The 21,854-nt window shown below is 52.9% G+C and overlaps 11 protein-coding genes across 11 annotated transcripts; 5 read left to right on the forward strand and 6 right to left on the reverse strand.

The window, feature by feature from the left end:
* Positions 1–130: 130 nt before the first annotated feature.
* BDZ99DRAFT_564685 (uncharacterized protein) lies at positions 131–2,466 on the reverse strand. The gene is made up of 3 exons (XM_033727381.1): positions 2,273–2,466; positions 1,110–2,217; positions 131–1,054 (listed from the first exon to the last, which is right to left on the reverse strand). The coding sequence occupies exons 1-3, from the start codon at positions 2,424–2,426 to the stop codon at positions 490–492; spliced, it is 1,827 nt and encodes a 608-aa protein (XP_033583818.1). The 5' UTR covers positions 2,427–2,466; the 3' UTR covers positions 131–489.
* Positions 2,467–3,482: 1,016 nt separating this feature from the next.
* Positions 3,483–5,033, forward strand: BDZ99DRAFT_404072 (uncharacterized protein). Its single transcript, XM_033716379.1, has 2 exons — positions 3,483–4,212; positions 4,272–5,033. The coding sequence occupies exons 1-2, from the start codon at positions 3,513–3,515 to the stop codon at positions 4,619–4,621; spliced, it is 1,050 nt and encodes a 349-aa protein (XP_033583819.1). The 5' UTR covers positions 3,483–3,512; the 3' UTR covers positions 4,622–5,033.
* A 14-nt stretch (positions 5,034–5,047) lies between these two features.
* On the reverse strand, positions 5,048–7,314 carry BDZ99DRAFT_404075 (WD domain-containing protein; the record flags this gene model as incomplete). The annotated part of the gene is made up of 2 exons (XM_033716380.1): positions 5,048–6,919; positions 6,985–7,314. The coding sequence occupies 2 exons, from the start codon at positions 7,312–7,314 to the stop codon at positions 5,453–5,455; spliced, it is 1,797 nt and encodes a 598-aa protein (XP_033583820.1). The 3' UTR covers positions 5,048–5,452.
* A 280-nt stretch (positions 7,315–7,594) lies between these two features.
* BDZ99DRAFT_564688 (dihydrofolate reductase) lies at positions 7,595–8,455 on the forward strand (the record flags this gene model as incomplete). The annotated part of the gene is made up of 1 exon (XM_033727382.1): positions 7,595–8,455. One exon carries the CDS (start codon positions 7,595–7,597, stop codon positions 8,453–8,455), a length of 861 nt encoding a protein of 286 aa, XP_033583821.1.
* Positions 8,456–8,481: 26 nt separating this feature from the next.
* Positions 8,482–10,425, reverse strand: BDZ99DRAFT_404080 (uncharacterized protein). The gene is made up of 5 exons (XM_033716381.1): positions 10,243–10,425; positions 10,138–10,194; positions 9,849–10,085; positions 9,308–9,796; positions 8,482–9,258 (listed from the first exon to the last, which is right to left on the reverse strand). The coding sequence occupies exons 1-5, from the start codon at positions 10,327–10,329 to the stop codon at positions 8,650–8,652; spliced, it is 1,479 nt and encodes a 492-aa protein (XP_033583822.1). The 5' UTR covers positions 10,330–10,425; the 3' UTR covers positions 8,482–8,649.
* Positions 10,426–11,007: 582 nt separating this feature from the next.
* BDZ99DRAFT_513131 (uncharacterized protein) lies at positions 11,008–12,815 on the forward strand (the record flags this gene model as incomplete). The annotated part of the gene is made up of 6 exons (XM_033724683.1): positions 11,008–11,053; positions 11,107–11,227; positions 11,286–11,539; positions 11,593–12,041; positions 12,105–12,191; positions 12,240–12,815. 6 exons carry the CDS (start codon positions 11,008–11,010, stop codon positions 12,813–12,815), a joined length of 1,533 nt encoding a protein of 510 aa, XP_033583823.1.
* A 91-nt stretch (positions 12,816–12,906) lies between these two features.
* BDZ99DRAFT_3349 (uncharacterized protein) lies at positions 12,907–13,712 on the forward strand. The gene is made up of 2 exons (XM_033714303.1): positions 12,907–13,029; positions 13,169–13,712. Exons 1-2 carry the CDS (start codon positions 12,998–13,000, stop codon positions 13,554–13,556), a joined length of 420 nt encoding a protein of 139 aa, XP_033583824.1. The 5' UTR covers positions 12,907–12,997; the 3' UTR covers positions 13,557–13,712.
* A 663-nt stretch (positions 13,713–14,375) lies between these two features.
* On the reverse strand, positions 14,376–15,292 carry BDZ99DRAFT_564691 (uncharacterized protein; the record flags this gene model as incomplete). Its single annotated transcript, XM_033727384.1, has 3 exons — positions 14,376–14,881; positions 14,944–15,110; positions 15,168–15,292. The coding sequence occupies 3 exons, from the start codon at positions 15,290–15,292 to the stop codon at positions 14,670–14,672; spliced, it is 504 nt and encodes a 167-aa protein (XP_033583825.1). The 3' UTR covers positions 14,376–14,669.
* Positions 15,293–15,326: 34 nt separating this feature from the next.
* Positions 15,327–18,374, reverse strand: BDZ99DRAFT_564692 (uncharacterized protein; the record flags this gene model as incomplete). Its single annotated transcript, XM_033727385.1, has 4 exons — positions 15,327–16,347; positions 16,414–18,062; positions 18,121–18,220; positions 18,294–18,374. 4 exons carry the CDS (start codon positions 18,372–18,374, stop codon positions 15,643–15,645), a joined length of 2,535 nt encoding a protein of 844 aa, XP_033583826.1. The 3' UTR covers positions 15,327–15,642.
* A 1,460-nt stretch (positions 18,375–19,834) lies between these two features.
* Positions 19,835–20,526, reverse strand: BDZ99DRAFT_456669 (uncharacterized protein). The gene has a single exon (XM_033718506.1). It carries the CDS (start codon positions 20,254–20,256, stop codon positions 19,999–20,001), a length of 258 nt encoding a protein of 85 aa, XP_033583827.1. The 5' UTR covers positions 20,257–20,526; the 3' UTR covers positions 19,835–19,998.
* Positions 20,377–21,399, forward strand: BDZ99DRAFT_528862 (uncharacterized protein; the record flags this gene model as incomplete). The annotated part of the gene is made up of 1 exon (XM_033726392.1): positions 20,377–21,399. The coding sequence occupies exon 1, from the start codon at positions 20,776–20,778 to the stop codon at positions 21,397–21,399; it is 624 nt and encodes a 207-aa protein (XP_033583828.1). The 5' UTR covers positions 20,377–20,775.
* Between the last annotated feature and the right edge of the window lie 455 nt (positions 21,400–21,854).

Genomic DNA, 21,854 nt, shown 5'->3' on the forward strand with positions numbered 1-21,854 from the left:
GGGAGGGAGGGAGGGAGGCATTGAGTGAGTGATTAGGTGTATACTTTACGCTGGTTTATCTCGCGGAAGGGTTCATGCAGCGAGGAAGCTATGGGGGATGGGGTGAGGGGGTGAGTTATGCTGGGGAGCCGTCGGGGCGGTGGAGAGTGGGAATCATCTTCTTTTGGGGTTTGAGGCGCTGAAATTTTGTACTGCAAAGAGAATTTTGAAGAGAAGAAATATGCTATTAGTACCACAAGTTGGCATAGTAGCTGGTGGTTTGTGAGGCACACTAGGAAAAGTCAACCACGCTATGCTGCAAAAAGTCTTTGTCCCGATGCCTTTGGTTCCCCTAAGTATGCCAGTTTCTCCCATGTCTCGTAAACATCATAGCTTCGTCAATCGGTAACCGCGTTACAGACATTGTTATCATGAACAAATACACCTCCCATAATGTGACATAGCGCAACCACGGCGGGCACGCAACCGAGACCACTCTCCAGCACGTCCTCAGCTTTTGCGAGGTCGACCTCTCTTGAACTTCTTCGGTGCACCGGCACCGTGCGAGCTGTCTGGCTTGATGATGAACTCGTCGCTTTCTAGGTCTAGCGAGCCACGGAGAATACTCGTCGACAAGAGGTCTCTCGTATAACAGGTCATGCCCCTGTCTTGCAGAATGGCTGCATTAGTGTCTTTCTCATCGCTCACCGCAATGACGATCGTGTTGCCGTCATCTTTCACGCCAGTTGCGGCTCTCGTTATTACTTTTTCTGCTCCAGCCTCGAGAACGATATCCCTCATCTCAGTTATGAAGGAATTGTGATGCTCTTTCATGGCTGGCGTGAAACAAATTGTCATTCCCGAGAAGATGGTACGCTGCTCCTTGCCAAGAACATCGTACAACGAAAAGCCCCACGCTTTCTCGTTCTTGTGGTCTCGAGGTGCAAATCTATCAGGGTTCAGCAAGCGCCCCATGGCGTGGCTGCTGATGAACCAGTCGTCTGTAACGATAGCAACGCCGAGCACGATGGCACGCAGCAATTTCCCCGTCTTTTTGACCTCTGAGCGCCCCACACTACCGTACCGGCGTTAGCATGTATTCAAACCCTTTGGAGTGTAGTCAAACTTACCAAAGGATATTCGCATCTTTCACTGCTTCGACCTTTTTACCACTGTGCATCTCCAAAAAGGCCATGAACTTCTTTTGATCCGGGATAGTGCTGTAGCTAAACGCAACTCTTGGAGCTGAAAGTTCGTAAAGCTGAGATTCCGTCACGGTATTCTGAGACGATCTCAAGTGGTTCGCGATTGGCGATGACGACCTCTTTCTGCTTTTCGAAGTCTTACGGGGGAAATTGGCCTGTCTTGACTGACGGGTGTTGGTATCCACTACTATCTCTTCAATGCGACTATCCTGTGAGTCGTCGTTGGACGTTCGACGCTTTTTACTCGGGGGTCCGCGGGCATCCAGATTGTCACCATCCAGATCGACCGGACTCGATCGCTTGCTGTGTGCCCTCTCAATAACAACTGAGACGCCTTTTTGACGTGGTGGCGGCTCACTAGTTGGCTCCAAGTCCTTTTCGTTATGTCTAGAGACATCTTTGGCATCTCCTGTATTGCCAGGCGCTGTACAGTATGGTTCCTGGGTAATGCCAGTCTCCATCCCGGCGGGGTTCGTTCCACGTAAATCCAACTCCTGAGGACTGACGTATTCTCCAGTCAAAGTCGCAGAGGAAGCTTTTCCAGATTGGGCTTGTTGAAGTCTTCGTGAGGTTGGTGTCTCCTCAACCAGGTCAGCTCGTTCTAATGTAGGATTTGGTGTTGCTTCATCCAAAAGTGAATTGGGAATGTCAATCTCCTCGTCTTCCGTCTGGTCCGAATCAGCATCCCCATTCTGAAGGTCTACGACATTAGCAGTGGACGCCGATGAGCGAACCTGAACTTTTTCAATACAGTCGTTCCCAGCGCCAAGAAGATCGTTCTCAACGTTTACTTCACCGCTCACATCGTCCACTTGATCATTCCCAACATCGACCTGATCCTTCCTAACTTCGACATGGAACTTCCTGGCAGGCGATTTGACGAAGAAAGTATCGCCATCCCTCAGGAAGATAATCTCGGTGCTGCTCGAAGATGATGCGTTGAGGGTATATTCCGCATGTGGGCTTGCTTCTTTTGGAATTACGCAGATGGGCTCTGCTTTTGCCTGGAGCTTAACACCGCAGGGTTCCACGGCTTGATAAAATTAGCAGCTAGCATCCGATCATAAATACTGTTGATACGAGCTTACTGATAGAACCTACGGCCTTCTCAGAGCTTATGATGCTGAGAATATAGCTACCGTCGCCACTTTCGACAATGTCCCGGCTTTGCCCTTCTAGGAGGTTCCACGTAAAAGAAGTCTCGGAGAGCTGCCACAGCGTCACGGTCACGCTATGTTCCATGTTGCCGTAGTTTCATGCAGGAGGTTGATGTCGTGAATCGTCGTGGAGTTAGTGGGGAAAGAGGTGAAATTGACGTGCCGGGACGCGACTTTAGCGCGAGATGGCAACGGGTTATCACGTGAGACGCTAGGCCGACGTGGAGCACCCCCGAACGACGACGCAGCCCTCTCCAGCTCCTACACACATGCAGGAGCCCTTCCAGGTATCAGACGGCAGCCAGCCACTCGAGAAACGACGCCGATGCTCGTCGCTTCCGCTGCTTGCCGTCAGACCACCTCATTCAATTCGCCCTAGGGAGCGTGCACTGTAGTGAAATCTCAGACATGGCCGTTGGAGAACAATACTAAGGGCTTGCGCCGGATATGACCAACTCGCCAACGGCTGCTTCAACACTGCCGAGGGATGAGACGCTGCGAATGAGGTTGTAGGATCAAGAGCATCGTGAGTTCAGAAGGATCTTCCAGCCGCACTGGCGAGTCTAGACAGCAGCGAGCTGCAGGCCTGAGAAATACGTCTAGTTCGAAAGCAGGCAAAATCCAAAAGTCATGGCGTGTGCAGCCACGGTCAATTCATCAGGTTTGGTGTGCTGGTGAAGTTTGCGGCCGCACGGTGGGGTGGCCGAGACTCTCGCTCTTTCTTAGTATTGTTCTGCTTCGGGAAGCGGCAACAATCGAATCCTCCTCAGCCATCTTACCCACCAATGTAGCCGCGTGTATGGCCCAACCTTTGCATTGTCTCGCTTTCTATTGTTGCATTTCTTCATCCATCTCTCCTTCGCTGCTCCACGCAACAGAAGCTGCAACTTCCTCGATTTCTTTCAACATCCTCAGATTTGCTAGTTCGTCATCCCAGTGATCGTCTCCAAGCCACCAGCCGCTCTACTCGTTCTCGCACCAAGCCAGGACTCTAGGAAAGGTAGCTAACTACCCTTCTCCTGGCGACGGCGAGTACACGATCGAGAAACTCAGTCTATATTCCGCCCTTCGGTCATCTGCAGACCGACAGCTTGTCAGCATCATGGCCGACTCCAACGGAACGGCCGCTCCTCCTGACTTCAACCCCTGGAATCAAAACTTCACGCTCTACATGACGGATGGCAGCAAATTCGAAGTCGGCATGAGCGATCTGGATTACTACAGGACATACGCCATCAGGATCTGCATCAACTTCGCTTCTCAGGTCGGAGCCTCTCTCATGCTGTTGATAGTACTTTTCGTGCTCACCAGACGCGAGAAGCGGGCCGCTCCCGTCTTCGTCCTCAACGCTTCCTGCTTGCTGGTCAACTCCATTCGTTCGATCCTGCAATGCCTCTACTTCACCGGCCCCTTCTACAGCCCTTATACGTATTTCTCTGGCGATTACTCGCGGGTTCCAAAGAGCGAGATAGGAGTTTCCATCTCGGCAAACACTCTTACGCTGATCCTGGTCATGCTCGTTATGACGTCCTTGGTGCTCCAGGTCCGAGTGATGCTCATCACAGCATCCAAGATCCAACGTTTCTGGACGATGGTCATCACGACCTCAGTAGCCCTCCTTACTATCGCCTTCCGCTTCGCCTTGGTCGTTCTCAGCAACGAAACCATCATGAACATCGAAGGTTTCTACGATATGCAGTGGTTCTTGAACGCAACCTACATCACACAGGCCGTGTCCATCTGGTTCTTCTGCGTCATCTTCGTCGTCAAGCTCGGCTTCGCCCTCTCTCAGCGCAAGAAGCTCGGAATCCAGCAACTAGGACCTATGCAAATCATCTTCATCATGGGCTGCCAGACGATGATCGTACCAGGTAAGCCTCTCCTCACACTTCCTAACCGATTTCCAGGCCAGCACTAACATTCAACGCAGCCATCTTCACCGCTCTCAACTACGCCTACTCCGTGCTTGAGTTTGCGTCGCAGACCCTCACCATCGTCTGCCTCTTCCTCCCCCTCTCCGCCATTTGGGCCGGCACCGCCGTCGACGACCGCAGAATCGCTGTCCGCGGCCCAGACGCGCACCGCAAGCTCCTAGGTGCCTTCGGCAAGACCATAAACACCGGCAGCGCAAACACAGCCTCGACGTCCAACACCTCCCACTCTCACACCCGAACACCCTTGGAAAGCCCCACGTCGATCTACAAGTCGTCTGAGAAGAACCAGCACGACATCCGCGTTGAGACGGCCTTCGATGTCGCACGCGACGGCGACATGGTCTGAGCGCCCCGAGAAGACCATCGTTTATCGACGGAAGTTAGGTGTCACATATTGGGGGCTTGCGGCTTCGGTGTTATATATGGGGAGATTGAGGATCGATGGCTTCGAGAAAGCATCAGGTGTGCATGTGGGAGTAAAGAAGCGATGGTTTGCATTCTGCATGCCACTCATTGGGCGCTCATTTCGGGATTACTTACAATCTTTTACATACTTTTCTTCTTCCTCTCTCACGAGACTACTCTTTTTCTTTCATGTCCAGCTGGGAATACACTTAGCTTAGTAATTCGTGCCGGAGCAGTTTGGCTGATTTTGAGGGGTGGGCCTCTTCAATGCTTGCTGTGGTTGGCACGCATTATATATATGTAGCAGTAGCTTTAGATAAGCGGCTGATTAGGTCCATATGGATGTTCACTGCCACGTGCTAGAGTGATGGATTCATTGGTTTCTTGACTAGTTGTTGTAGGTTGTCTGAAGACTCCCCCTATGAGACTCCTCACGCTGCGGTGAACGAGTGTACGGATATCTATGACAAGGCACTGTAAAACGTGGCCTACTTGTCCTTGTTTGCAATATTCTACTCTGTGGACTCAAGATTCACAGGTTGGTCTTACGGCTTGGCCTGCGCAGAATGCAAGACATGCGATGTGCTAGCCATCCTAGCAGCTAGAGCTTCCGCTGGCTGATTCTGAATCAGGAGACGCTGCCAATTCGGGAAGCCCTCGATTCTTTAGGCCACCATGAGACCTCTAGCAACCGCACCAAGTTGCTTCCATGGAGCAGATCGATTCAAAAGCATCGCTGCTCCGAGCTTCGCAAGACAGACCAGCGACCCGGTCAACCGTCATCACCGTCGCTTTCTTTCTCGCTCGCAGAACTCCGCTCCAGATCCCCCAAATCATCCTCGCTACTATGGCTCTCTTCTCCCTTGCCAATAATGTCATCATTGCTGCCGTGGGGCCCCCTTTTCTTGGTCTTGACCTCCTCATCGCCGCTATCTTCCTCACTGTCGGCCATAACCTCGTCATGGTCACTACTGTCCTCATCGTGATCATTATCATCTGCTCCTGCCGCTGCATGGCCTTTGGGCTTTGCGAACAATCTTGCTCTTCTCCTTGCTTTTCGTGCCTCCCTCTTCGCTTCCAGATCCACCCAAGTCCTCCTTTCCTGCTTCAGTTGTGTGATCTGCCCAAACGTAACCTTCTGTATCTCTTGTAGCTTTTTGAACCTGGCCTTCAAATCCTCGAGCTGCTCATTTGCAGTTTGCCCGACCTCTTCGCCGGCCGGCGCAAGCGGCAGGAAGTCCACAGACTTCGACGCTGTATTCTGCGACCCGCCATCCCAGGCCGCTAACTCCGCCAAGCCTTCATCCAGTAGCTCGTCGGGGAACGATGGATGCGTGAGCGCCTCTTCAAACAGACTCAACTGAGGAGCTCCTATCTCTGCCGTTGCGGCGGATATACTCGTGTTTAGGCGACCGGTCAACTGCACATTCATTGTATACAAGGCTGGTACGATACCGATTATACTGTCTCCATTTCCAGTGTCTGGCTTCGGTTTCACCACCGCTGGGATCTTAAATTTGGCTTCTTTTGTTTCTGGCCATCCTGTCGGCTCCAAGAAGCTTAGGTTAGTGACCGCACCTGGCAGATTGCCGAGCGTCGAGGAGTATGCGCCCTTTGCAACATCCCAGGATGCAATCTTCCCGCTCTCATGGCCGGAGATGAGAGTTGTACCGTCCCAATTCAGTGAGATGGACAGTGCAGGACCGAGATTTTGGCTTGTGGCGTTGAAACGGGTGCGTGGAGGAGGTTGTAAGGGACGATGAGCGTGCGCGGGATCATGAAGAGTGTTAGTTGCAGATGCAGGTGCTACGGCATCTCCGGCGAAGAAGTCGATGGTCTGGATGCTACCGTCTGCGTATGCGGCATGGACGGCGCGATCTGCAGGGTCGAGAACGAGGGCTTGTGGTGTGACCTCTAGCAGATAGGTCCGCAGTAGCGTTCCTGTCTGGTAATTCCATACTATGGCAGAGTTGTCGGACGAGGCCGAGACGGCGATGTTGGCGGAACTGGTGCTGTGACCGACTGTAAGAGCTGTGACGGGGCCGCGGTGGGTGGAAAGGGTATGTAGCGGCGCGCGGGAGGTGTCTGGGGCGAAGGAGAGGAGGGCTGGGAGCGACCAGACGTGGATCTGTGAGTCGGTAGAGCCGGAGAGGAAGAAGTTGGAGGTTGGATCGACAGCGAGGCTTGTTACGCGCTGGAGATGGGATGGCGGAGTTGATACGAGTCGACTGGTGCATATCTACACATACATTAATATAACTGCCTTTAAATATGTATAGCGCATGATTATAGTACCTCCCAGACTAATATCCTTCCTCCTTCTGTCCCAAGCAATAGCACACTGTCTTCCGCTGCGAGCGCCAAACTGTGTATCCGCTCTTGAAACGGCACCAACAATTCCTGGTTCCCCTTCTCGCGGCTGTATACGTGTACCACCGCCTTGTCTGCTTGCGCAGCAAATATATGCGTTGCGCTCACCGCAATGCAGTTTGGCGGGGCGGCGCTCTTCTTGAAAGCTGCGCGCTGAGCGGCCATCGGCTGGAACTCGTGGACGAAGATGCCCACATCTCTCGCGACGCCAGTATTCGGTTTCGAGGGCGCTGCAATTGCAGCAACAAATTGTTCGGTGAGCATGGCCGCGGCTGGTGTGGGGAGGGCAGAGCTCCGAGAGCTGCTGCGAAAGTTCAGATGGAAATTAAATTTTGGAGAAGTTCGAGTCCGAGCTTCAGCCCTACGAACACCGACGTCAGCCTCGCTTTCAGGCTCCATTTATCCACGCTCTTCTTCTCCATCTCCAACGACCTATACACTCTTCATGCCACCCAATGGCCGCCTAGCCCAACTCCTGAACCAACTCCTCCGCCGACCTCCCCTACAAACCTATCCACCACCCAACCTTTCCTCCCCTTCCATCATGGGCTCCGCACCGCCCTACCCCACCAAACCGCTCAAAATCCTCATGCTGCACGGCTTCACGCAATCCGGCCCCTCGTTCCGCTCCAAAACGCGCGCCTTAGAGAAGAACCTCCAAAAAGCCTTCCCCGCCGGCGTCTCCCTCGTCTACCCCACCGCGCCCATCCACCTCGCCGCCGCCGACATCCCCTTTACGCTGCCCTCGGCCGCCGACACCCCAGAGGGCCAGGAGCCCGAGCAGCCGGATGCGTGGGCCTGGTGGCGGCGTAAAGGCGACAGCGAGCCGTACACCTACGAGGGCCTCGAGCAAGGCCTCGACACCATCGCCGACGTGCTGAAGCGCGAGGGCCCGTTTGATGGCGTGATTGGGTTCTCGCAGGGGGGCGCGATGAGCGCGATGGTGGCGGCGCTGCTGGAGCCCGGGCGGCGGGAGGGCTTTGAGAAGCTGTATAAGGAGGGCTGCATGCGGTACCCGGAGAGCTTTGAGGCGGATACGGGATTCATCACCGAGACGATCCATCCGCCGCTGAAGTTTGCGGTGAGTTATTCGGGGTTTGCGGCGAGGGGGGTGGAGATATATCGGGGTTTCTATGAGCCTAAGATTTCGACGCCTGTGCTTCATTTTCTGGGGACCATGGATGCGGTTGTGGAGGAGGCGAGGAGTTTGGCGCTGGTAGAGAGGTGTGAGAAGAGTGAGGGAAGGATGGTGTATCATCCAGGAGGACATTTCTTGCCGAGTAGTCAGAAGGCATACGTGGCGGCGCTGGTGGGGTTCATCAAGGAAGTAATAGCGGAAGTGGAGGCGGGAGAGAAGGGCAAAGCGAGTGAGGAGAGCGTTGAGGACATGGATGTGCCTTTCTGAGGTCACTATAGGAGATGGGACTTATTGGGCATTTGCATGAAACACGATTAGACATAGATATAGAAGGCGTTGGGGCATAGACGTCTATAGTACAACGCGCCAGAGAGCGCGGAGCCAAGATAATATAGAAGGCTCGCAATGATCTAGACTTATTGGAAACCATGAAGATTCCAAGTTCCCTGTTAGTCGTCTACTTAATGCGCCTTGCCGGTCTTCGATTTCTCAACCTTCTTTGGCTGGATACGGGCCATCATCTCCTCCTTTGTGATGAGGTGGTCGATCCTCTCCAACAGACCTAGTAAGCTCTTCATGTTGCCGCTCCACTCATTCAACACATCATCGGCATCCCTGGGCTTTGCAAAATTCACGATCCGCGCTGGCCGATCGATCTTCGCGTAGATGGTCTTCGCGGTGACAAGCTCGCTGATGTACTTCTCCGTCTCGTCCTCCTTGAGATCCAGAAGCTGCGTCAGACGTGGTATTTGGATCCGAGTGTAGTACTTGGCCACGACACGGACGTTGTGCTCGATGACACGCTTCCGGAGATCATCCCATCGCTGGAACGCCTGTGGGTCATCCGGGTCCTTCTCGTCATCGAAGACATCAGTGCTGCAGAGATGGCTGCCAAACTGCTTGGCGACCATCGGCCATCTCATCAGCTCGGGGACTGTGAACAGCTTGACCAACTGAGCGTCTTCGGGTATTTGGAGGTTTCGTGAATCGCGGTGGATGCGGTGGAGGAGGTCGGACTGCTCGTTGTCGTAGGGGGCGAGAATGACATAGTAGATGACTCGTTGAAGCACCTAATGCTCAATTAGTAGACGTCAAAGACGCTTTCGTGGTCCATCTTACCGCTTGTAACTGCTTGGGATTCTCCTCCACGGCCTCCGTATCGAGAACCTGCCGATAATGCTTGCAGACCTCCAGGTACTTCTGGTCATGTTTGGCCAGTAAGATTTGCTGCTCGTAGTATTTCAGCTTGAGATCCGTAACGTCGTCTTCCGGCTCTACGGGAGGGTCATCCGCACTCCTCTTCTTCTCCTTCTCTTCCCGTTCCTTCTGGTCTTTCTCCAACTGCTCCGGGGTCTTCTTCGGCCTCCGTGTAAAGTATTTGGTACCGATCTTCCGGCTCAAGATACCCGCCTGTGTCCAGTCGCCCTTCTCTATGCAAAGAGACACCTGCTGCAAGATGAACTCGGTCTTTTCCCGACGTGACATTGATCCGAACGTCTCAACCTGGAGCTCGCATAGAATATCGGTAGCGGCATTGATATCACCTTGTTCCTTCTTGATGTTGGACAAGATGCGGGTTATTTGCGCTCGCTCGACTTCGACAAAGATCTAATAACCATGTTAACGATTATAATCATGTGAAGACTAGAACACTGCCTACCTTGCCCTCCGTCACCGTCCGCAGGGTCTCGATGACGGTCAACTTCGTCTCCAAGCTCGGAACATCGTCTAAGAATCTCATCACCACCTGCACCATCTTCGTAATTGCCTGCTTGAGCTGCCCATGTTTCTTGGAGAGCAGCAACACTTGCTCATTCAGCAGACTCCAATCCCCAGATTCTTTTGCTATTGTGACGATGGCGACGATGACGCGAGATGTAGAGGCAAGATCGGACGCCTGGATGTTATTAATACGGGGCCGGAGCACTTGGAGGTGGCGGGGGATGTACCTGTCGCGTTTGCTTCTCTAGCAACATGAGCTTCTCGATAGCGGCCTGGACATTGCTCTAGATTCTGTCAGATGGAAGCTCTCCAGTTTCATACCTGATACCAACCTTAGCAAGCTCCTCTGCTTCTGGCAACACCTTGTCCGTCTCTTTCGAGAAGTCCTTGTCGGCCTTGAGCACCTGTCCGTTGGACATGATGGCTGATGGCGCGCTTTTGGTGGTGCTATCTCAGATTCGAGGTTTATGAGTAGCAGAGGGGTAGTGGGTGGCTGAATATTGGAGGTGAGGCCGTGAGGTAGGTCGTTGATGAGGCTCCAATGGTCCAACGTAGCTGAGTGTTCCTGCACGTGACGACTAGACTACTAAGCAAAACCGGACCGACGTCCATCTCAACTTCATCCCATCCCTTCTCACATATGTAAACAATGGCATGAGTTCCACACAGTTATATAGTAAGGGAAAGATATCCATCTATTCTCAGTCAAAACTTGCGTCTCTTTGGATCATCTCAGCTTCATCCAACTCTAGACTGTGACGTTGCTGGACCTAGACTTCCGGAAACAATCCCAAAATGAGAGGTTCGCCCTCCAATTCACCTAAGCAAGAACAGACAACTGGGATGTAGGTAGGTGCTTCTTAGTAAGATACTACCCTACGGGTATTCTCTGGTTATCATGCCCAACATATTTCAGAGATCGCATCGCGTCCCCACTGGTCTTCCTGGTATTTTTCTATAGTCTAAGTCGGATAATAGTAATATACTCCCACAAAGAACTTCGAGCTAGCACACATACATGGCGCCGTGGATGGAATGAAAGTAGCATCGTTATTCTTTGGCAAAGCCGTCGCCTAGGACACAACCTACCTTCCATCATGACGACGAGCACGAGCCCCCCTGTGAACCCAGAGCGATCTTGGCGTATCGGAGAATCTTCTGGATTGCCTATAAGAAATTGCTCCTACTGTTTACAGTAGACGCAGACGTGTTTTTCGAGGAATCAAAGGCCCTGAATTCTGAGCTGGTCAGCGCCTTCGTCACCGACGATAAGCACGATCCTTACCGCGCGGAAGTGCATTCACCTGCATTACCAGGGTAACAGATTTTTGCTCGCTATTCTCTCCGCGTTCAAAATCATGCCTTTCTATCATAGCGACCGCTTTCTCGTACAACCACCGAATCCACCCCTACGGAACTGCGGAATGGAAGGCACAGAGATACCGGACGAATCCAGTCTCCATGATCTGGAACCAGAGGAGGGCAATCCGGCTTTAGATAACTGGACGCGCGCCGTCAACGGCCAAGCCCAAGAGCGCCGCCCTACGCCAAACTGGACTGTTGCATACCTTGTTGCTGAACAGGCAGGGTTTCGGAATGCTTGGGCACTAGGTATCGCGCCGCCTCCTTGTAAGTTCAGATACGCCTTCTTCCTAGCGACACTACTGACAATGCCTTTACAGCTATCGATGTCCCGCCCCAATTCGTTCAGCAGACGTCCGCTCTTCCCCAGAAGCAGGATATCTCGTCCGCGGCTCCGCAGCCCTTTGCAACTCCAGTCATGCAACGCCTAGCATCTCATGCTCTGCATACTGGAAGTGCGGCAACACCCGGAAGCGCTACACAGGGTATAAAGGCGGCTCCAGTCAAGTTCACGCTGCAACAGATAGGTATCAAGAGGAGACTTGTTCTTGTAGAGGATGAAACTGACAAAAAAACTGAACCCTTTGAAATTCCCGTCAGGAACACCAATGGTGAACCAAGGGAAGGAGGTGCAAGTGTGGCGCCAGACCCTGACAGATCTAGCATGTCTACAGTCAGTAAGTCTAGTTTCTATCAGGAAGTCCCTCCTGATACTGTCAATATACACTTGTTGGGAAATTTGGAGATTACCGCAGAAGAGCTTCTTACTGTAAGTATCTGTTTCAAGACTCTCACAATGCCTGTAATTGACGCGGATGGCTAACATCACTAGTTCTTTCCGTTGCATACGATCTGGCACAACGGCATCAATCGTCTAGTTCAGAATGGCTGGAGCTTCGATACCATCTCTAAGTTCATCGTGAGTACATTGACAACACTTTAGTAGCTCCAAACTAATTTTTTCCAGAACTGGGCGAGGAACCTTCAACCATTACCAGGTCGGGGCCGCACTTCAAACGCACTCGAGATGCAAGTAAATCGTTCAGATGACCGCATCCACAACGGCCGCAGGTTTGGAAGAGGGGTAGCGCGTCCCGAGGGCAGGATCGATGATCTGACTACAGCCCGCTGGGAGATACCTCGTCGTAGGATCTACACGTTACAGGACTACCTTTTACGGGACATAATCAAAGGTGTTGCCCACTTTCCCACAGAAGAAGGCCGGCGAGAACTCACGATGGTGATGGAGTATGCCAGAGAGCATCCGGACGAACTGTCATCGACGACGTTGGGTAAACACCTCATGGTCAGCGATATCCCAGTGCTCATTCAGAAGCATGGATTCTCTAGTCAAGTCGCCCCGATCCGCCTTGGAATCGAACCACACGACCATCCAGACTTTCGCGCGGTCGAGAGACACCGCGACGAAATAGGTGAGCACGAGAGACTTGCGAAGCGAAATCTCCGGGATATTGCTCCTAATACTACGCCGTCCAAGAAACCATCCAAGAGAAAGGGGAAGAGAACGTTGGGCGAATGTTGAGACGGACCTGCTACACGCCTGACAACATTATCGTACTGGGATAAAAGCATGCGTGCACTAGGCCGTTATGCCTGAACGGCTTTGTACTGTGTTTGAAGTGGCCGAAGGACGTTTCTAACCAGCCTGATACCTTGCTAGACTATCTCAGCCAGTAGTAGGACAGGTATACACAGTCTGATCCTATGAACCGACTACTCAGGCCTATAAGCGGTCAGTAGTGCCCTGAATGTGCTGGAGGCAGGTTCAAAAGTCTTTATTTGCTATACGAGGTTGTCACTGACAAGGTGTACTATAGATCCTGGTAGGATAGCCTAGCTAGAGTGATCGGCTAATAAACTTACTGGCCTTTCAAGAACGCCCTCAGAGCGAACGATTACATGTTGCTGCCGATGCCAGAAAAGCTACGCCTTATACAGTACTAATCCTAGCCACGCAATCTACCACATCCATATTTACGCCATCGCCATTGGCACCAGCCACCGCCCAACGCAACACACCCATCCCATAACCCCAACTGGCTCCGACGGCCCATCATCTACGCAACGAGATCACGGCAAACTAGTCCATAGTCAGTCTTCACAATCATTAGAACCCATACCCATAACCATGACACAAAAACCTCTCCCCAGCTCGGCACTAGGAAGAACTCACAGAATCCAAATTGCAGCACTTCGGCTGCTTGCGAATCTCCTTACAAAGGATGATAAAATCAGGAAGGCTATGCGGATTCGCAGGGGCTAAACGAGTTTCGTATCTGTAAGTCCATATTCTGCAGTTTGGGAAAGATGGCAACGCCACACGTACGAGACTGGCACTGGTGCGGATCGGCGGCGTCGGTGCCGCAGCACATCGGCGCACTCCACGAGCCGACGCTGCAGACGGATTGGAAGCCTTGGCCCTTGCTCTATTTGTCTTTGAGGGCGGGAGCGGCGAGGACGGAGGTGGTGGCCAGGAGGGCGGTGGCGAGGAGTGTGGAAAAGTGCATGTTGCGATTTTGGGAGTTTGGAAGTAGGATTTGCTATGTTTGGGTGAGTGAGGGTGCGATTGACGGGTCATGTGCGTTTAATACAAAGAAGACACGCGAAAATGGTTGAGTGTTGGGATATGGTCTGCGAGAGGCTAGATGATCCAATGTGTAGTCGATTATGCCATGTGCTGGTTCCATGTTTACTCTTGAATCTTGGAAGCCTGCTTTTTATCGATAGGTAGGTGTTAGCGCACCTACTATCCCCTAATTTAGCTGTTGTCAGTCGGCCAATCTGAGGCACAGATCCACTTTGACGTCCGGTACGTTACCACAGGACCCTCTGTACACATCCAGGACACATCCAGGCCTCCGGGGCAGCTTCAGCACTCGTTCGACACTCGAATGCTCTACGAAGTATGCAACACCGACAATAAAATTAGAGTCAATCAAGGTGCTCGGGAAGTGGCATTATTCAATCATGCTAGGTGTCTATTTCTCAAGTATAAATAGACAACGAGTAACAGTTTAAAGGCTTGTACTCTAAGGCTATAATCAAGAGGACACGAATTAGTGTTGTCTCTATTACGCCATCATCTAGGATTACTCGCCGAGATAGGCCTTCCATAATGTACCTAGGCATCCACGCTCGTCTGAGGGAGCCTCTTCCTCATACCTGTCGACGTCCCCCACACTCGTCCGCCATCCATAGGATCTTATCGCGTCTCTAGTGAGGGCTATAAAGGCCTGATCCTACCGAGAACATCCAACGCTCTCTCCACCCCACATTTGTCTTCTTTATCTCTGCGAGCACCCTTTTATGCCATCCTATCCCTAGGTTGTATCATTCTCCAGGCGAAGTGTCCTAATACCTTCCCATCAAAGATGTCTCAGGAAAGCGCACTGTCAGGAGTGCCATAACCCCTGCTCCTCACAGGCGTCTCCGAGGCTTCCCTCTCACCACTCCCCACCGCCCCAACCTTTCCCCCGGGTCCAACAACCCACGGCGCACTCGAAGGAGCATACGGCGATTGCCCTTGCCGCGTCGTCTCCTGGAAAACCTGATAGAGCTGCCTGTCAAAGAGCTTGCCCCGGTGGTCAACTACCCCCGTATCCTGTCAGTCCACCATGTTCAAGATTATTTCGGAGTATTCTCGAACTTACGCTTCGCCTGTATCACCTGCACGTTGTAATTCGGGACATAGCCCCACCGAACCGGGCGCTGCGCCCCCGGCTCCGTCATCACGTCGATGCCGGCGGTTTTGTAGTTATTCCAGACTGTGGCGAAGAAGGAGTCGAAGGGGGGGTGGAGTTGGAAGTCGTAGCGGTCCCTTTAGAGAGTTAGGTTAGCAAGTCAAAGCGGCGAGTTGGATTGTGGATGGGCGTACCAGTTTCCGCGCCGGGAGCTAGATGCGAGGGTCCATTTTATAGGCTGCTGTGGAGTAGAGGGAGTAGAGGCGAGCTGGGGTGGGCCGAGAGCTTTCCATTTTTCTTTGTAGGAGATTTGGGACATTTTTTGTGAAGATTGGGGAAGCTGGCCGTGGCTGTATAGGAGAGGGTTTGGTGGAAATGCGTCGTGGGGCGGACGTGGGACTGTGGTGTTGAGATGTTTGTTTTCATCAGGTGGTGAATTGCAACCTCTCGCGTTTCCCCCCGCGACGTCACCGTCCATCACCGGGGCTTGTTTAGATTTTCTAAAAGACGGCATCGGAGGGCTGAAAGCAAAACACTGATACAGTACTCACGACTAACCAAAGGACACTCAATAGCCAACTTACCAACCTACTGCCTTCAAACGATCTCCGACAACCCTTCTGATCCATCCTGTCGAACGCTGAACGTGCTCCGCCATCCACCTTCCAATCACACTGCAGTCGCTGCCCGCCTCGCCGTAAACGCCTTCACCGCTTCCGCCATCCGGCTACCCTCTCCCCGTCTCCATCTCCGCCCCTTACCGCGCTCGATCGTAACGTTCGGACTCAGCGTCACGACCACGCCGCCATCGGTCCCGGAAACTGGCGTTGCGTGCGCCTCGCTGTTGACCATCGCCCCTCCAATACGCCCTTCCTCTTCATCACGAACAGAAGCGGATCCAACCAGCTCTAGCTCGCGCGCAATGGCTCTCATTCCACCCTGTCTTCCCCTAAACGGATCAGACGCGCTCTCACGCTGCCACTCCACCGCATCCATGAACAACTCAGTGCCAATTTTGACGCCGCCGACGGTAATGGAGTGCCCATGGGAGAACGAATCAGAGCGTGACGACGAGTCGGAGTCCCATGACGCCTCATCTAGGTCCAATCCACGACGGAGCTCGCTTAGCATCCCAAATGGAGGCCTCGGCGATGGGCTACGGCCGCGTTGTTCGAACTCGCAGCTCGTCATACGGGACAGCTCCTCCTCGAGGTAGAAGGGGGATGGGGAGGGCGATGCGGGATACCGGAGGCGAGCTTGGGCATCTGAGAGAATGGATGGGGAAGATGCGGAGGTCGAAGCCGAGGGGAAGGTGTGCGTAGAGTCGGTGGCGCGACAAGCGCGTTTCGATATATCATCGGAAGGCTGAGGCCGCTGTGACGGGGTTAGTGCCGCTTTCTGAGCATGCGAGGCAGTAGGTCAATAATATAGGAGACTTACGCGCTTGCAAGGGGTTTCATCGCCTGCAGAGAAAGAAAAATCACCACCTCGTAGGCCCGTGCTCCATCGATCGCGTATCAAATGGTCTTGCTTCGCTAGGCCTATCCACTCCTCTGCTCCCGTTGGGCGGCGCCGAGGTCCAATTCCACAGTGCTCGTGTGCACACTCGCCTATTCGGACGTCCGTCAAGTGATTAACGCTGCTGCTATGCTCTCTCTGCTTCTCTTGCGCTCCGAGACCGTCCTTGGATGGACCGTTCTGGCTTCTGCTCTCTGATTCGCAAAGTTCCAGCCACTTGACGATGGATTGTTCGGCGCCTGCGTTGGGGTGGTCAGGGGGTAGTAGCGGATAGGTGGGTTTGAGGCGTAGTGGATTACGGGCTGGGAGTGCTGGTGAGGTCATCAAGAAAGTAGAATCGCCGGACCAAGTTGAAGAGGTAGGGAGGTGAGGCGGAGAACCTTGAGGCATGGCTGGAGCTGGCGGTAGCTGTGGTTGCTGGAGTAGCTGGAAAAGGCTTTTGGTCCCATTTGAGTGCGGTGGGACGCAAGGAGCTGGGTGACCAGAGAAATGTTCGGAGATGGAATGAGAGGTTCGTTGGGGAGCGGCGTGAGTTCGGCGCTGCTGTGTATCTTGATATTGAGGATGGCTATCGAGGGAGCTTTGCTGACTAGGTTCACAATCGCTTTGAGGCAATTCTACCGCAGAGTCTCGACGAATGCAAATGCTATGCCGAAGCTGACCCTTGGAAGTTTCTTGGGATTTTGCTTCTCGCTGGGCGTGAGGCTCGTTTTCAAGCTCGGCCACTGTCCTCCATGAGGCCTTCTCCAGTAGCTCAGCTGGTACCCGGGCAGCTATTCCTCCTTTTCTCCAGGGTGGTGTGAGAGGCGGCTGGCGAGCTTCAGACTTTCTCCATGACTTGAGCAACGGGCTATCGTTGGTATACATTTCTGTAAGCTTTCGATCCCAAGGCGCTCTTTGAGGAGCGGAACTGTGAATTGAAATGGAAAATCCCCCGCTACTGTCAGGGCTGGTATTTTCAAAGCTCAAGGTAGAACTCAAAGAGTCTGTTGTAGTTTGGCTAACTCCTTGCTGGTTGTGAAACGGAGTGCCGGTGGACCATGGTGCGATTGCAGATACGCCTTGCTGCGAGCCGTCCGGAAAATGGGTACTTAGTACACTTCGCTGAGGCCCTGGAGGTGCGTAATGTAAAGGAGTGAAGTTTTCTTGCCAAGCATTATGAAAACCCTTTCGCATTCGGGTCGAATGGCCAGGGCGGGCAGGGCTATCGAGGACGCAGGCATGATGCCGACGACGAGTACCGATATCTTTATCTTCATGCGCCGAGCTGACCCTGATATATCCCCTGGAGGGTAGTAGCGAATGTGTCGGAGTCTCTACAAAGTGTGCTTGCTCGTGAGACTCAGGATTGCTCGGCCGGGTGATTCTATTGTAGGGGGTACTTTGATCTGATGATTGGAGCAAAACGCCGCCGGCAAGTGATTGATCATCCTCGCAACCGGGTTGAGCAGGCGACGAACTATGCTGGTATCGGGGCAGGGATGGTAGACGAGGCTGAAAAACCTGGGGACTGGTTACTGGGATCGGGCAGTTGTATACGTCCTCTTCAGGCTGAATGGAGCGATGGTGGCCTATGTGGCAGCCCTTGTGTTAGCGAGTGTTTTGAAACTTGGAGAGTTGGAGAGGTACCATGAGATCTAATTTGCAGCATGGGCAGATAGGAGCATGGTTGTTGCGTGTCGATGGTTTCGCTATACTGAATGCCATAGTGGCCAACGGAATTGCCAATCTAACGAGCACGTGAGCTCCTTGAAGGAAGATAGGATGGTACGACTGGAGTGAACGTTGCCTGAAGAACTTACCCCAGGGAAATCAGACTTTTGATGTTCCGCCATAACGCAAAGAGGTAAACCTGCAGTTGATGCTTTGGGGAGCATAGACATGCGTTGGGATAGATGCTGCTGTTGGATGATCTGAGGCGGGATAATATCCAGAAATGAAGCGTCGCGATGAATTCAAAACGAGTTGATTGAGTGGGGTGAAGGGAGTATGATCTCTCCAAAAGCATGGGCGTCGCGCGAAAAAGCTATTCAGCGACATGGCTGCAACTGCTTCACGAAACAACAACAAGAAACATCTAAGGGCGCATCGAGTCTCGGAGTGGAAATCATTTTGGAAAGCGCGATGGACCCTCATTGCTACGATAGGTAGGCTGTCGTGAGTATAATTTGATTACCGCCGAATCCATCTCGTGGGAAGACTTGAAGTGAATCGGAAGTACTAAGACCGCTTTATGGAACGGGTGAAACGGAGAGGAGAGATGGTGAAAGAGAACGCGAATCGTGGTCGAGACTGTAACACCATTGTTGTCAGCGAAGAAACAAGTGAGATGGCCTCAAGGCGAAATGAGCCGCATTCTAGATCCCAGCCTCGAAGATTACTGGGGAGAAATAACTGGTGACGATCTCTTTTAAACCCTTAAATACCGATTAGTTTTGGCAAGTTTCCAAATGTATTAAGCAGCTTCCGCAAGGTCGTCCACTCTGGTGGGTGTAGGCTAATACGTTGCCTGTCGCCAAGGGTTCGATTCCCAAGGCCGTCAGAGACGGAAAACATGTATTTGCACTCGATAAGGGGCTGCATGGGCTTCGTAGTGGAGGCGGACCGATCCTGAAATAATTGATTAATTAATGTGGTCAGCCATAACGGTCAGGTTGGGGGCCGTCTGAAAGGTAAGTCTTAGTTTAGTAGTTTAGTTTTTGGCTGTAAGCCCTTTTTTTTTATACCTGGTTTAGGTTGGGACGGAAAGGTTACGATTGTAGGATCATAAGTCACCGATATGGTCACCGATTGAGGTGAACTCCCACACTGCTAAAGTGCCTCCGGCAGTAGTGTTACCTACCTACATACACTGTTGAGAACGAAAGGTCCGGTCAGTTATTAGTGTAGGACGATTTGAAGTAAGGTGGGTCGGGACACAGACCCCAAAGAGCGGAAATGAGGTGTGTTGGTGATTCCGTTCAGAAAGCCGTTGCAGTCTTACAGTCACGACCGCCCTGGGTATGTTAGACTACTACGTAAAAGTTGGATTTGGAGGAGAGACGCGCAGCAAAGACGTTGTGCGAGAGATGCAGTCTCCGAAACGTGCATAAATCTAAATCCCCGCTGCGGATTGGCTACTATTCCAATCCCGGAATGCACAATCATTACACAATGCTAGGGCTACGGAGCACTTGGGCATCGATTATTGAGACGGGACTGTTTGATTAGTTAGATTCACACCAGCTGCGCGCTGGATGAAGACTGTTTGTAGACAGTGAAAATGGAGGATAGATCCTGTATTCTCCGTATCCTCAGTGGCATTCCTCTCCTTCTTCACGTGACGCTATTTTCAGCATCCAATCCAACGTATACCGTTTTTCCAACATGTGCATAGTTGCATGCCTACGCGAAATCACAATTATCTTCTGCGAAACAATCCTATTAATATTTCGTGTCTGAGCGGCGAAACTCACAACTGGCGCTGCCAAGACCACTGACAAGGAACAGTAGGTACAAAGGTAAGATTCACGGATCAATGCAGAGACGAGCACTTACCACAGCTACGCAATGGAACAAAGAGCCGCCGTGCCACTCCTCCATCTCTCGAAAACCACATGGTGAGTGAGAGGTCTTATAGGGTATTGTAAACCCCGCCCTTCGCGATGCGCTTTTGATTACAACCATAGCGACAGTCTTCGCAGTCATCATGTTCGCAACTTTTCTGGACAATGGCCCGGTTGCCAATGATCTTGATAGTGAGGGAGCAGCAAGAGACGTCTTCATGGCGGTGATACTAGTGGATGGTCTGACAACACTCAGGATGTGATTAAGCTTTCTTCTCTAGCAAAGTGAGGTGAGGATATGTTGGCTTGAAAACGAAGTGTATAGTCGAAGACTCGATCAGTGACATGTCGGCAAACTGAAGTGGCGCAAGCCCTTCGATTAAAAGTTATGACTGCATGAATAGGATATAGAAGATGGAGGCAGAGCTCTCTCTGCATAAGAGTTAGAACGGTGTCCAAGCCTACCTGAGGTAGTGCAAATGCATGTGAGTGGAGCGGAAAGTGGCCGGATACTGGATCCGAGAGTTGTGGACCATCCTCCTTCTAATTAGCGGAAAGCGGGGAATAAGAAGAAGAAGAGAAATGCGGTTCAGGATGAGGTCGTGATAGTGCTTCCATCCTTCTCCTTCTATTTGGCAGCAACCGGGGGATCCCGAGCACGTCATACGAAATGGCCGGAGAATTTCGCTATTCATAGACGACAAGGTGCGATTACTTTCTTCCGGTGGTTTGAGAAGAAATGAGGAGAGCGGAACGTGTTCGTCGGCGACGAGGGTGGCTTGTTATTGCAGGGCTTGAGCGAATTAAGGCGCACATCCTGGCAGTCTGGCGGAGGGCGGGATGCTTCACAGTGATTCCTCATGCAGCTGTCCCCGGCTTTGCACATGACGATGCGGGTGGCGGTGAGGGAGCGGGCTCGAGGAGAGGACGTGCCGTGAACATGTTCAACCACAGCAGCAGCACTGTGGCCCCCCTGGGTAGCAGTTGCACGATACCGGCATCTGTCGCGGAAACACGAAGCATCAGAACCCGATTCATGGGAGACCGTGTTGAAAGCCGGGGACATGCTACAACTGCACGCACGGCCGGCTCAGGCGCACTCATCTCGCCGTGGTGTCAACTCCAGACACGCCAGGCTGCCTTGCTATTTCGGGCGCAGGAGAGGCAGGCCGATCGGCAGAGACGGTGGCAGCAGACGGACTCGCTATGGGGCGTTGCGCAACTCCACGGCGTGCTCGGCTGGACCCCACAGCGGCCGCATCGACGGCGTGCCTGTTGTCTTCCTTCTGTCTTCGGATCGTCGTGGCCGGCTCCTCGTGGCGGGCGTGGTGGCGGAAGTGTTTCACCATTGCGCGCCGCTTGACCTATCTCGGGCCGCGCTCCACGGGACAGCGCCCCTGGGAGCGGGCCCAAGCCGGGGCCGCCTCGCTTCAATCTGCCCAAGCGTGCCTAGGTGGTGCCCACGGCTGGGACTGCCCGTGCGCCTGGCCGAGAGATCGCAGCCTTCAGCTTGGCCGTCTCCTCTCCTGTGCCGGCGACCTCACCTCCTCCTTCCCCACGGCACCTGGAGGCCTCTGGGACCACGGGCTTGACCCTCTTCTTCTCGCGACCGTGTCGTTTCTTCTTTTGCTCCCGCATCGCCCACCCTCGGCGCTATTTACCCAGGACCTCCCCCGCGCACCGTCTCCAGAAGCACGACTCCCGTCCGCGAACCTCTGCGCCCACCACTCAATTGCCTTCCAGCTGCCGCAATCGCCGAAAGACAGCCCTCCGACATCGCGAGTTTGATCTGACCGAGGCCCATGCCATGCCATTGCT

Source organism: Mytilinidion resinicola, assembly GCF_010093595.1.
Source record: "Mytilinidion resinicola strain CBS 304.34 unplaced genomic scaffold BDZ99scaffold_1, whole genome shotgun sequence".
Taxonomy (NCBI): Eukaryota; Fungi; Ascomycota; class Dothideomycetes; order Mytilinidiales; family Mytilinidiaceae; genus Mytilinidion; species Mytilinidion resinicola.

Excerpts from the sequence above, each read along its gene's own strand:
- BDZ99DRAFT_456669 (XM_033718506.1), bottom strand. The coding sequence starts at position 20,256 with ATGAAGACGTCTCTTGCTGCTCCCTCACTATCAAGATCATTGGCAACC.
- BDZ99DRAFT_3349 (XM_033714303.1), top strand. The coding sequence starts at position 12,998 with ATGAACCGACTACTCAGGCCTATAAGCGGTCA. Across the intron at positions 13,030-13,168 it reads CTCAGGCCTATAAGCGGTCA|AACGCCCTCAGAGCGAACGA; the intron begins GTAGTGCCCTGA and ends TGGCCTTTCAAG.
- BDZ99DRAFT_564685 (XM_033727381.1), bottom strand. The coding sequence starts at position 2,426 with ATGGAACATAGCGTGACCGTGACGCTGTGGCAGCTCTCCGAGACTTCT. Across the intron at positions 2,218-2,272 it reads GAAGGCCGTAGGTTCTATCA|CCGTGGAACCCTGCGGTGTT; the intron begins GTAAGCTCGTAT and ends AATTTTATCAAG. Across the intron at positions 1,055-1,109 it reads AAAGATGCGAATATCCTTTG|TGTGGGGCGCTCAGAGGTCA; the intron begins GTAAGTTTGACT and ends CCGGTACGGTAG.
- BDZ99DRAFT_404072 (XM_033716379.1), top strand. The coding sequence starts at position 3,513 with ATGACGGATGGCAGCAAATTCGAAGTCGGCATGAGCGATCTGGATTAC. Across the intron at positions 4,213-4,271 it reads CCAGACGATGATCGTACCAG|CCATCTTCACCGCTCTCAAC; the intron begins GTAAGCCTCTCC and ends CATTCAACGCAG.
- BDZ99DRAFT_404080 (XM_033716381.1), bottom strand. The coding sequence starts at position 10,329 with ATGTCCAACGGACAGGTGCTCAAGGCCGACAAGGACTTCTCGAAAGAG. Across the intron at positions 10,195-10,242 it reads AAGCAGAGGAGCTTGCTAAG|AGCAATGTCCAGGCCGCTAT; the intron begins GTTGGTATCAGG and ends GACAGAATCTAG. Across the intron at positions 9,259-9,307 it reads ATCCCAAGCAGTTACAAGCG|GTGCTTCAACGAGTCATCTA; the intron begins GTAAGATGGACC and ends ATTGAGCATTAG.